Genomic DNA, 14,259 nt, shown 5'->3' on the forward strand with positions numbered 1-14,259 from the left:
CCACTTAAGCGCGATCTACTGGGACGTCACAATCAAGTTGAATTGTGGGATATGGAAATCTTTGCTTAGGTTTTGTTCATGTGTAACGCAACATTTTTTTTTTTTTTTTTTTCACATTTCTTTAATAATGTTTTTAAAAGTCTTATCCTTCCTGTCCAATTTCTGTGCATTGGAGTTTAACATTTCACAGTAATTAATAATAAATATTTTTATTTCCTATAGATGTATAATGGCAGAAATTAATGCAGAATCACAACTCATGAGGGACCAATTGCAGAAATAATAGTGTACAACACATGTACCTATATAAACTTTTATATTTTTAATTGTATATATTTTTCTTCAATTCTTTCATATTGACTGCGATCACACTAAGATTACCTCAATGGATTCATATTCATAAAGCATTTCTGTTTCATGTTTATTTGAAAGTAGCTGCACAAAAATATATTTAATAACACATTTTAGTTTTGATGGCTATAATATTGAGAGTGGGAAATAGAATGTAATAATAAATGTGGGCGATTGTAATAAGCATGTGTCCAAACCGTTGCCTGTATGATTTGGACAGTAATGCATTTATTTGCATATGTTTTTCTTTTAGTTTAAACTATCTTGTACAGCACTTCACACAATAATAAAGAAGAAATCCTTTTTCCAGTGGGATTTTTATTTCCCATAGATGGATCATGGCAGAAATGAATTCATTTTTAATACAGACTGCAGTAACAGATCAACACAACTCATGAGGCACCAATTGCAGAAAAAAATAATATATATATATATATATTTACACATTAAAATAACATCTGCCCATCTCATCACTTTGAATTATATTTTTCTCCAATTCCTTCACATAAACTTTAGCATGCGCTCACACTCAGATGGCCTCTATGGTTTCGTATTCGAAAAACATATTTCCGTTTCATATTTCTCTTAAAGTAGCTGTGCAAAAATAACTATATAAAATATATTGCTTTGACAGTTACCAAGCCGGAGGCGCCGCAAATAAATTAACCTAGACAGGAACAACAAGCAGGAAAGAACTGTTCAACATTGTAGTGTAATGTACAAACATACAAACAGACCAGGTACAAGTTTAATAACCGCAAACATCATGGCAACCAAAAATGCATGAAAAACAACTTTTTTGTAGATAAATGCTCAAATAATGGTCTTCACATAAAGGTGGAAAATACACGTCAGAATATTTACATAGTCGAGGGTCTGATCTCTGCACAGTCCTTCAGTGCCGTGATCTCCACGTCCCTCCACTGATTCAGTGCGGTCATGTGACGCAGCGATCGAGCCCCGGTTCAGGCGGTTAGGGTTCATTATGGTCCCTTTTGAAGGGCATAAAAATAGCCGTCCTGGATGCTCAGGTTGTCCATGTTCACAGGGCTTAAAGAAAACGAGTAGAAACAGACCGATAACTGCATCTGCTTCGCCAATAACAGAAGTCTGAACTTCACAAAATAAATGTCATGTTTTCATATGTTTCTGAGCGGATATTGTGTTTGTGAATGAACCATTATATAACACTAGATCATTGTTTTCTCATGATCTTTCCACCCTTTTGATCTAAAGGCTTGAAATTAGTTTTGTAGACAAATATAAATTGTGCCTACTTATAAAACGTATTTTATTTAAATAAAAAAATTTAATGAATGAGCTGAAACATTCTTTTACAATATTGAAAATATGAATAATGAAGAATAAGTATGTGGGTTCAAACTTTTTGACTGTATATTTTTGGAAATCTATGCTTATATAAACACTAGCATTCAAAAGTTTGACTACAAACTAGTCTTTATTGTCACTTTTGATCAATTTAACCCTCTGGAGCTCTTTGCATGTCGGTAAATTTTTTTAATTTTATTTCAATGAAATGAATGTACTATATTTTAGTTCGATAATGTTTTTTTATTTAATATTGTGCATTTTTAGGGGATTTTATGGTACTAAATTATATTTACGCTGTAGTTACAATCCATTTATTCACTTTTTGAGCATTTCCAACTTAAACTGTCATAAATCTTGAATGCTTTAGAGCACAGACTTCATTTTAATGACGACACTTGGCAAATTATTGCTGAAGTGGAAAAAGTTTTAAAACTTTAACTGAAAGTTACAGAATTTTACGTTTATTGTTATGAAAAATGCACAAAAATACTAATACTATCATTAATTTTCATATGAAATATATATATTTTCAAAAACACGTTTTACTCTAAAACTGCAAGAAAATCAAAGCCATAAATCTAAACAATGTGCTCATTTTTGACCGCAAGGAGCACAAGTGTGACTATTTTTTTCAGGACCATTTAACCTTTAAGAATCATTTTTGTGTGTTCACACAGCAAATGCAAAAAACTTTACCACGTTTTGTACCATTCTGATGAAGGAAAAAATTCGGGGGAAAAAAAACAAACACAACATTTTTCTGTCAAAAATGACCGAAGAGCACCAGAGGGTTAATGCATTCATTTCTTACTGACTCCAAACTTTTGAATGGTAGCATGCATATATATATATATATATATATATATATATATATATATATATATATATATATATATATATATATATATATGTATATGTATATGTGTGTGTGTGTGTGTGTGTGTGTATATATACAGTACCGGTAAAAAGTCTGAAAACATTACTATATTTAATGTTTTTGAAAGTCTTTTATGCTTCTCAAGGCTGCATTTATTTGATCAAAAATACAGAAAAAAAAACTGTAAAATTGTGAAATATTACTATAATTTAAAATAATGGTTTTCTATTGTAACATACTTTAAACTGTAATTTATTCCTGTGATCAAAGCTGAATTTTCAGCATCATTACTCCAGTCTTCAGTGTCACATGATCCTTCAGAAATCATTCTAATATGATGATTTATTATCAATGTTGTGCTGCTTTTTTCAGGATCATATAATGAATAAAAAGTTAAAAAAGAACAGCATTTATTCAAAAAAGAAATCTTCTGTAGCAATATACACTACCATTCTAAAGTTTGGTGTCAGTTTTTTTTTTTTTTTCCCCCAAAGAAATTAATACTTTTATTCAGCAAGGATGTGTTAAATTGATAAAAAGTGATAGTAAAGACTTATAATGTTAGAAAAGATTTATATTTTGAATAAATGCTGTTCTTTTTAACCTTTTATTCATCAATGAATCTTGAAATAAGTATCACGTTCCAAAACATTGATAATGACAAATCAGCATAAATCAGAGCAGCAAATCATCATATCAGAATGATTTCTGAAGGATCATGTGACACTGAAGACTGGAGTAATGATGCTGAAAATTCAGCTTTGATCACAGAAATAAATTATAGTTTAAAATATATTCACATACAAAAAACAACATTATTTTAAATTGTAATAATATTTCAGAATATTACAGTTTTTTTCAGTATTTTTGATCAAATAAATTTAGGCTTGATGAGCAGAAGAGACTTCTTTTAAAAACATGAACTTTTGACCGGTACTATATATATATATATATACACACACATCTGAAGTGTGTTTTGGCGGGGTTGTTGCATATGAACGCTCTAAACATTAGACTCTATAAAGGATCTCTTTGGTTTCATTGACGCTACATGAATGGAGGTGTTTTCTCGAGCTAAAGCGGGCTGCTTCTGCATACTGTCTGTGAACGAATGTGCCATGGCCAGGACCGGTTTGGGCTCTTTATGGCAGAACTCTTTAGCATGCAGACTCCCGTTGTGCAGGCCGCCCATCGCAGGACCCTTGAGCTGCTCATAATAAGAGCCGGACGGTTTGGCGTACATGATCTCACCCGTCAGACCTGCAGAAGCTACGAGACCTTCACTGGAGTGACTCTGCCATCCTCGAGGCGCCGGCTGCTGCTGCTGCTGCTGCTGCTGCTGAAATCGAGCCGTTTTGTCCATGATTCCCATGAACGGTCGAGGTTTATATTCCACAGAGCCCGTCTGGCTGATTTTAGGTTTGTCCTTGGTGCGCACGTCCGGGCCTTGTGCTTTCCCGCTGTCTGATAAACTGCTGCTGGACGCCAGGCTGCTGGTGGAGCTGGAAACCCTCATGCTGGTGTCTTTTCTGAGCTCCTGACCTTGAGCTCCGGAGGTCACGGAGAGGACCGTCCCGTCCAGAGATGAGTGCACTTGGACGTGATGAAGATCCTCAATTTCGTGGCGTCCTGCATCATCGTTGGCGGGCAGTAACGGGCTGATGTCGATGCCCGGTCCGGCCTTCAGCACGCTGGAAATGTGCCGGCTCGGGATCGGGCTAGAGGGAGCGTACTGCGACTGGCTTTTTGTGTTTGTTGGCCGAGCAGAACCCACCTGTATCGATCCGAGGTGCTGGTTGGTTTTGACAATCTGCGCCTGTTTGCTCGGCTGCAAAACGAGGCTCTTTTGAGCCGCAGACTCCCTGTGCTGATGTCGGAGGCTTTGTTTGTGAGGCGGTGAAACCGAGCGGCCGTTAGAAGTCCTGTTTAGCGAGTAGATGTTTTGAGACCAGGCCTCAGAGTCGTCATCCTCGTCCTCGTCCTCGTCCTCGTCGACGCGCTCCGTCACATCCTCCTCCTCTCGATCGGCGTGCTCCTGGTCTTCCGGCGTGTTGGACAGCCCCTGGTGTTTGCTCTGGCTGCGCTGCATCTGCTTACACTCGTCCTCGACGCGAGCCAGCAGACGGCCGATCTCGCGGTTGTTCGGGCAGAGCTTCGTGGCCTCGTGCAGGTCAGCTAACGCTGCGGTGAACTGTCTGTGGGCACATCGTTCAGAAAGAGACGGAGAGAAAATCATGAGTAACTGAGAATGGCCATGCAAACAATTCTGTCTTTGTACGAGAGTCAGGAAAATGAACTAATCATTCAAATTAAAACACAGTAGCTCCTTTTCAAAACACAATGACTGGTTACTAAACAAATGACTGGGTACAATAGTCAATTATGTATTATGTTTTTGTTATGGAATGAATTATATTATATAATATTATTAAATATAACTTTATATCATGCAATTCAGACTTTATATCATGCAATTCAGACTTTATATCATGCAATTCAGACTTTATATAATGCAATTCCGACTTTAAAACTCAAAATTCTTACTTTATATCTCGCAATTCTGACTTTAAAACTCAAAATTCTGACTTTATATCTCGCAATTCCGACTTTAAAACTCAAAATTCTTACTTTATATCTCGTAATTCTGACTTTATAACTCGCAATTCTGACTTTATATCTCGCAATTCTGACTTTATATCTCGCAATTCTGACTTTATATCTCATAATTCTGACTTTATATCTCAAAATTCTGACTTTATAACTCGCAATTCTGACTTTATAACTCGCAATTCTGACTTTATATCTCGCAATTCTGACTTTATATCTCGCAATTCTGACTTTATATCTCGCAATTCTGACTTTAAAACTCAAAATCTGACTTTATAACTCGCAATTCTGACTTTATAACTCGCAATTCTGACTTTATAACTCGCAATTCTGACTTTATATCTCACAATTCTGACTTTAAACTCACAATCTGACTTTATATCTCGCAATTCTGACTTTATAACTCGCAATTCTGACTTTATATCTCGCAATTCTGACTTTATATCTCATAATTCTGACTTTATAACTCACAATTCTGACTTTATATCTCGCAATTCTGACTTTATATCTCGCAATTCTGACTTTATATCACACAATTCTGACTTAATAACTCGCAATTCTGACTTTATATCTCGCAATTCTGACTTTATATCTCGCAATTCTGACTTTATATCTCGCAATTCTGACTTTAAAACTCAAAATTCTGACTTTATAACTCGCAATTCTGACTTTATAACTCGCAATTCTGACTTTATATCTCGCAATTCTGACTTTATATCTCATAATTCTGACTTTATAACTCACAATTCTGACTTTATATCTCGCAATTCTGACTTTATATCACACAATTCTGACTTTATATCACGCAATTCTGACTTTAAAACTCAAAATTCTGACTTTATATCTCGCAATTCTGACTTTATATCTCGCAATTCTGACTTTATATCTCATAATTCTGACTTTATATCTCATAATTCTGACTTTATAACTCACAATTCTGACTTTATAACTCACAATTCTGACTTTATAACTCACAATTCTGACTTTATATCTCATAATTCTGACTTTATAACTCACAATTCTGACTTTATAACTCGCAATTCTGACTTTAAAACTCAAAATTCTGACTGTATATCTCGCAATTCTGACTTTATATCACGCAATTCTGACTTTATATCTCGCAATTCTGACTTTATATCTCGCAATTCTGACTTTATATCTCGCAATTCTGACTTTAAAACTCAAAATTCTTACTTTATATCTCGCAATTCTGACTTTAAAACTCAAAATTCTGACTTTATATCTCGCAATTCCGACTTTAAAACTCAAAATTCTTACTTTATATCTCGTAATTCTGACTTTATATCTCGCAATTCTGACTTTATATCTCGCAATTCTGACTTTATATCTCGCAATTCTGACTTTATATCTCGCAATTCTGACTTTATATCTCATAATTCTGACTTTATATCTCGCAATTCTGACTTTATAACTCGCAATTCTGACTTTATAACTCGCAATTCTGACTTTATAACTCGCAATTCTGACTTTATAACTCGCAATTCTGACTTTATATCTCGCAATTCTGACTTTATATCTCGCAATTCTGACTTTAAAACTCAAAATTCTGACTTTATAACTCGCAATTCTGACTTTATAACTCGCAATTCTGACTTTATAACTCGCAATTCTGACTTTATATCTCACAATTCTGACTTTATATCTCATAATTCTGACTTTATAACTCACAATTCTGACTTTATATCTCGCAATTCTGACTTTATAACTCGCAATTCTGACTTTATATCTCGCAATTCTGACTTTATATCTCACAATTCTGACTTTATAACTCACAATTCTGACTTTATATCTCGCAATTCTGACTTTATATCTCGCAATTCTGACTTTATATCACACAATTCTGACTTAATAACTCGCAATTCTGACTTTATATCTCGCAATTCTGACTTTATATCTCGCAATTCTGACTTTATATCTCGCAATTCTGACTTTAAAACTCAAAATTCTGACTTTATAACTCGCAATTCTGACTTTATAACTCGCAATTCTGACTTTATATCTCGCAATTCTGACTTTATATCTCCTAATTCTGACTTTATAACTCACAATTCTGACTTTATATCTCGCAATTCTGACTTTATATCACGCAATTCTGACTTTATATCACGCAATTCTGACTTTAAAACTCAAAATTCTGACTTTATATCTCGCAATTCTGACTTTATATCTCGCAATTCTGACTTTATATCTCATAATTCTGACTTTATATCTCACAATTCTGACTTTATAACTCACAATTCTGACTTTATATCTCATAATTCTGACTTTATAACTCACAATTCTGACTTTATAACTCGCAATTCTGACTTTAAAACTCAAAATTCTGACTGTATATCTCGCAATTCTGACTTTATATCACGCAATTCTGACTTTATATCTCGCAATTCTGACTTTATATCTCGCAATTCTGACTTTATATCTCGCAATTCTGACTTTAAAACTCAAAATTCTGACTTTATATCTCGCAATTCTGACTTTATATCACGCAATTCTGACTTTATATCTCGCAATTCTGACTTTATATCTCGCAATTCTGACTTTAAAACTCAAAATTCTGACTTTATATCTCGCAATTCTGACTTTATATCACGCAATTCTGACTTTATATCTCGCAATTCTGACTTTATAACACAATTTTGACTTTATATCTCGCAATTCCGACTTTATAACTCGCAATTCCGACTTTATATCACGCAATTCTGACTTTATATCTCGCAATTCTGACTTTATAACACAATTTTGACTTTATAACTCGCAATTCTGACTTTATAACACAATTTTGACTTTATAACTCGCAATTCTGACTTTATATCTGGCAATTCTGACTTTATATCACGCAATTCTGACTTTATAACTCGCAATTCCGACTTTATATCATGCAATTCCGACTTTATATCTCACAATTCAGACTTTATATCTCGCAATTACGACTTTATATCTCGCAATTCCGATTTATTTCTCGCAATTACGACTTTATATCTCGCAATTACGACTTTATATCTCGCAATTACGACTTTATATCTCGCAATTACGATTTATTTCTCGCAATTCCGACTTTATATCTCGCAATTCCGACTTTATATCTCGCAATTACGACTTTATTTCTCGCAATTTGGACTTTATATCTCGTAATTCCGACTTTATATCTCGCAATTCTGACTTAACACAATTTTGACTTTATAACTGGCAATTCTGACTTTATATCACACAATTCTGACTTAACTCGCAATTCTGACTTTATAACTCACAATTCCGACTTCATATTACGCAATTCTGACTTAACTTGCAATTCTGACTTTATATCACACAATTTTGACTTTATAACTCGTAATTCTGACTTTATATCTGGCAATTCTGACTTTATAACACAATTCTGACTTTACAACACAATTTTGACTTTATAACTCGCAATTCTGACTTTATATCTGGCAATTCTGACTTTATATCACGCAATTCTGACTTAACTCGCAATTCTGACTTTATAACTCACGATTCAGACTTTATATCACGCAATTCTGACTTTATATCTCTCAATTCTGACTTTATATTACACAATTCTGACTTTATATCTCGCAATTTCAATTTGATATTTCATGCAATTGTGACTCTAGGTTTGAAACAGATCAAAGTTCTGCATGTGAAGACCGTCATCTCACCTGCTGCTGCGTTTGGCTCTGGCTCTTGCGTAGTATGCCTCGTACGATTTGGGTTTGAGCTCCAAAGCCTTTGTGGCAAACTCCTCAGCCATGCCAAAGTCCTGTGAGAGAGAGGGGAGGGGAGCGTCAGATACCGCACAGATCCACAAACTGAGAACAGCCAAACTATGTGAAGCAATCAGCCAGAGTTGCTGAATTTAGATTCACACCACAGGAGTGCTGAATAGCTGTAAATTGGTCCAAATAATAGGTGATTTAATTAATGAACTCTTCAGTTGTTGTTCATTGTGTCATCAATCAAAGGTGCAGACTGGAAATTGGCTCCGTATTGTGTTGGGAGACCTTTTGGAGCTAGGCTATTACTTCTGAATAGACCTTCAAATCAATTCAAGCCCTATGAGTAATTTGCATCTTTCTCGTCTTGCCGTGTCTGACATTTTGAGCAGTGAAAAACACAATCTGATTGATCCAGATCAGTAGAACTAGCAGGGGTGTCTCGGCGCACTGCTCCAGATCTCTTTAAATGTCCCATGTGGGGCACAAAACCTTGGCATGAAGCATAATAACTGTGATTTATTAGATTTTTCCTCTTTCAAATAATTTTTTTGACTGCAGTGTTATTGTTAAAGGGGCTCTATGTAGAATTGAGAAACCCTTTTTATTAGCGACACCGGTGGTCATTAAGTGAACTGCAGCCAGAAACCTATTGCTCATGCTAGAGACTGAACATGATTCAAGACCCCGATATTCTCACACCAAAGCTCTTTTTCGTCCTTTGCTTACAAATAAAAAAAGTTGACTACCATTATAATGCTTAGGAGAGCCAGGATATTTTTATTTTTTTTATATTTCTCAGATTGTGTTTGTCAGAAAGAAGAAGTCGTATACACCTAGGATGGCTTGAGGGTGAGTAAATCATGGGATAATTTTCATTTTTTGGGTGAACTATTCCTTTAAGTAAAATTAAAAATGGCTAAAATAAAAAAGTTAATTCAAAATACTAAAAAATACTGCAATATTATATAAATAATAGTAAAATGACACTGCCAGTGTGTTGTATTTTAAAACTTTATCGTGTGGGTTGTAAAACATGTTTTGATAATTGACGTATGAAAACCTTCATATCAGGATTTATATCAGAATTAAAAATCTGGAAACAAAATGAGAAAACAAAATGACAGCTGGTGTCCGGTGAGGCATCTGTAATGATCTCTTGATGCTAGTGTCTTACATTGGTTTTCCGTCGACAGCGGGAGAGATTGAGGTACAAAGACACACGCAGTTCCTTAAAGGCCTTCAGTTCATCACCGAAACCCTCTCTGGGAAACTTCCTCAGTGCGTACTGATACCGCTGAGCCGCTTCCTTCATCTTCCCTCTCTGAGGAGAGAGAGAAAAGAAGTTCATCAATCACTCATTCCAGCTGCGCAGATCGTCCTGACACAAACGTCAATCTGTTAAATGTCACACACACATCATCTGCTCATTCATGCTCTGATAACAATCACTCAATGTGTCATTATTTCCAATCCCATTTCTCCTGGATTAAAGCTCAGCGCTTTGATAAGGCATGTGGAGATAATCATTCTCATTTTTATTTTAATAAGCATTTAGACACTAATATCACATATCAAAACTCATCTCTGGGATACTTGATTATGATTGGTCACCTTGAGCTGTCAAAATATCGTCATATTAACTATGCTACACTTTTCTGTCGCTCCAATTCACCCTTTTGGGTGGGTCTAGGATGAACTATAGTGTCCGGCACCCACTAGTAAAATAAAATATATAAAATTATATCTATAATTATTATATAATTTTTGGTTTGACTGTAGTAATGTTTTCAAACTTTTAACCGGTACTGTATATATGCACACACACACACAATTACAAATTGTTATTATATATATATATATATATATATATATATATATATATTCAATATTATTAGTATTTTATATATTATATATTATTATATTACACACACACATATAATCTAATATAATTTATAATTATCTAATATAATTATAATTTTTATAATTATTAAAATATCATAATATATATATGTATATCATTTATAATTATATATTATTAAATTGTATTATTATTGTTATAATTAATAATATATATATAAAATCTAATATAATTTATAATAATGTATAATTATAATCATTATATATATATAATATATTATATATATGTGTGTGTGTATTATTTATGATATATTTTCATTAAATTGTATTATTATATATATATATATATATATATATATATATATATATTACATACACACATATATATAAAATAATTTATATAATATATCATATTATATTAAATATGATATATATATATATATATATATATATATATATATATATTATGCAATTTATAATTATAATCATAATATATCATATACATATGTGTGTATATTATTTATAATGGTATATTAATATTCTTATTAAATTGTATTATTATTTTAATTTATAATATATACATATATAAAATTCAATAGTATTATTTTATATTGTATATATTGTTATATTATATACACACATACATATATATAAAATCTAATATCATTTATTAATCATAATCATATCTGACTAACTCAATCATAATATACATAATATATCATATATATATATATATATATATATATATATATATATATATATATATATTATTATTAAATTGTATTATTATTATAATTATTAAAATTTATAATTATAATCAACATTTCTCTCACCCCATCCACCCTCTTGAATAGTTTTTTGTTTTTTCTTCACTGTTAATCATTTCCATTTTTATTTTTTATAGAAATTCAGACATTATTGTCACATATCAAAACTTCTCTGGAATATTCTGGAATAATCTCAACCTTCAGCTATTAAATATCTTTGTGTAATTAAACAAAACTTGAACCTGTCCTCACCTTATACAGCAGGTTTCCTTCCTCCATGAGCTTCTGCAGGAGGATGATGAGGATGTCGGGTTTTGAGGTCGCCATCGCCCAGGCTGCGTTACCTTGGATACAGAGAGAGAGAGAGAGAGAGAGAGAGAGAGAGAGAGAGAGAGTGGTCCGTTACATCAAACCACTCTTCAAAAACACATCTTAGGAGAAGAATATAACTGGCGTGAAATAAAGTTACCTAAAGAGTGTACCTGTTCGATCATAAGGCGACGTTCTGTAGCCTGATGATGATGGTTTTAGTGAAGCAGTTAAAAGAGAGAAGAATGAAAAAACAGCAGAAAGAGACATGCAAAGAGAAAATACAGCATCACGCATCCACCTCAGTCACACCAGACGACACAGAGAGTCTCTTTCACTTTTACACCAACACAGAGCTGTTTCCACTGAAGAAACTGGACCAGAGACACTGGGCCAAATCCAGGCGGAAATCCCAAAAAAGGTCCCCGATTTTAAGAGGTTAAACCATCATTTTATTCTTGGTTTTAATTGACATTTAAGATAGATTAACTTTGATCTTGTTGCTCCATCACTTTAAATTCTGAAAGTAAAAGTGCTCCATTATTTAAATCTCAGTTAGGGATTAACTTTAAACTTACAGGTCAGTAAAAGGTTAAAAAGGAAATTGAATTTCAACACTGTCTCTGTTTAATTACAAAAACCAATCAATCACGGCAGACGAAATGACTCAGATGAAGGTTTTAATCACAGATTAGAATTGTAATCCCTGATTTGTTAATCTGTGTTTAAAATTAAGTGCCGCAACACATTTTAGATCAACAAATCCTTGATTAGCCATAAACTTGGCTAATTATAATCATTATTGCTGCAAACATCCGATATTTTATTTTTGCTATGCTGGAAACTACTTTATTTTCATTTAAATTGTGATTATTATGATTCGTTGATTATTATGAATATTATTTTTGTTTTATACGAAGTGTGGTTTCTGTGTCATCAACAAGACTGCAGAAATAATAAACGTTTTTAGACATAAATCACCTTTAAATAATGTTTAGGCATTTTATCAAAGCAGGCTTGTGATGTGATATAAATGCTCAATTCAATTACTTTGGATGTTGAAGATTCTCGTAAACAAAGACTATGATGCACTATGATTGTTTGTGGGTAGATGATGTGGTAAATTAAATCAGCTCAAGTCAGTGGAAACACGGCCACACACACACACACACACACACACACACACACACACACACACACACACACACACACACACACACACACACAGCAGGGTCTATGATGTAAGAGCTTCAAGGGGAAAGATGTGATTGTCTAATAAATATCACAAGCTCATGTTATTAATGATAGTGTCCTATTGACAAATGGTCCATTTCAGTGAATCAATTCAAAACTCTGATTCAATAAAAATGTGCCTTGATTCTATTTGCTGTATTTTACTTCTTGCATTAAAGGGTTAGTTCACCCAAAAATGATAATTCTGTCATTAATTACTCACCCTCATGTCGTTCCACACCCGTAAGACCTTCATTCATCTTCAGAACACAAATTAAGATATTTTTGATGAAATCTGATGGCTCAGTTAGGCCTCCATAGGCCCCATAAAGCTATTAAAAACGTATTTAAAACAGATTATGTGACTACAGTGGTTCAACCTTAATGTTATGAAGCCACGAGAATACTTTTTGTGCGCCAAAAAAACAAAATAACAACTTTATTCAACAATATCTAGTGATGGCCAATTTCAAAACACTGCTTCATGAAGCTTTACGAATCTTTTGTTTCGAATCAGTGGTTTGGAGCACCAAAGTCACGTGAGCTATTGAAATTTCGAAACGTTTCGAAACACTGCGTAACGAAGCCTCGTTTACCGAAATCACATGACTGTTTGGCAGTTTGATACGCTTTCTGAACCACTGATTCGAAACAAAAGATATTGTTGAATAAAGTCGTTATTTTGTTTTATTGGCGCACAAAAAGTATTCTCGTCACTTCATGACATTAAGATTGAACCACTGTAGTCACATGATCTGTTTTAGGGCTGGGCGATTTTTTGGATTTGATTAATTCGAATTTAATGTTTTGCCTCGATTTTATTATTTTTTGAATCGAGAAATCGCAATTTTGAATAAAAATGCTAGCAAGCGTTACAATTAGACATGTTGAAAATACAGCAATAATAACCGTATTAGGATAAGAAAATGATCCAAACTCATGATGGCGCCGGCATGCCTGATTAACCCTTAAATGCATGACTGTTTCGCCAATCATTCTTACATATTCCGGTCTTTATCGACCCGGATCTATATCTAACACGGAAGGATCTCTTCCTGTCGTGATAATATAAAACTCCTCTGATATTAGAGTAACAATTACAGAAGAATAAAATAAATCGTATTTTGTTACCTTTTGGAGCTTGAAAGGGCTCGGTTTGAGCAGATGTTTTATGCCATCATCACTGTCCTCG

General features: G+C 33.5%; 1 protein-coding gene across 1 annotated transcript in view; it reads right to left on the reverse strand.

Moving 5' to 3' along the window:
• Positions 1-3,406: 3,406 nt before the first annotated feature.
• Positions 3,407-14,259, reverse strand: part of tanc1b (tetratricopeptide repeat, ankyrin repeat and coiled-coil containing 1b) — a 189,099-nt gene continuing 178,246 nt past the window's right edge. Inside the window, 5 exon segments of the mRNA XM_048194706.1 lie at positions 3,407-4,755; positions 8,845-8,945; positions 10,076-10,222; positions 11,778-11,869; positions 12,008-12,037. Coding sequence (XP_048050663.1) covers positions 3,564-4,755; positions 8,845-8,945; positions 10,076-10,222; positions 11,778-11,869; positions 12,008-12,037 — 1,562 coding nt within the window. The 3' untranslated portion in view covers positions 3,407-3,563.

This window comes from Megalobrama amblycephala, linkage group LG6 (assembly GCF_018812025.1).
Source record: "Megalobrama amblycephala isolate DHTTF-2021 linkage group LG6, ASM1881202v1, whole genome shotgun sequence".
Lineage (NCBI taxonomy): Eukaryota > Metazoa > Chordata > Actinopteri > Cypriniformes > Xenocyprididae > Megalobrama > Megalobrama amblycephala.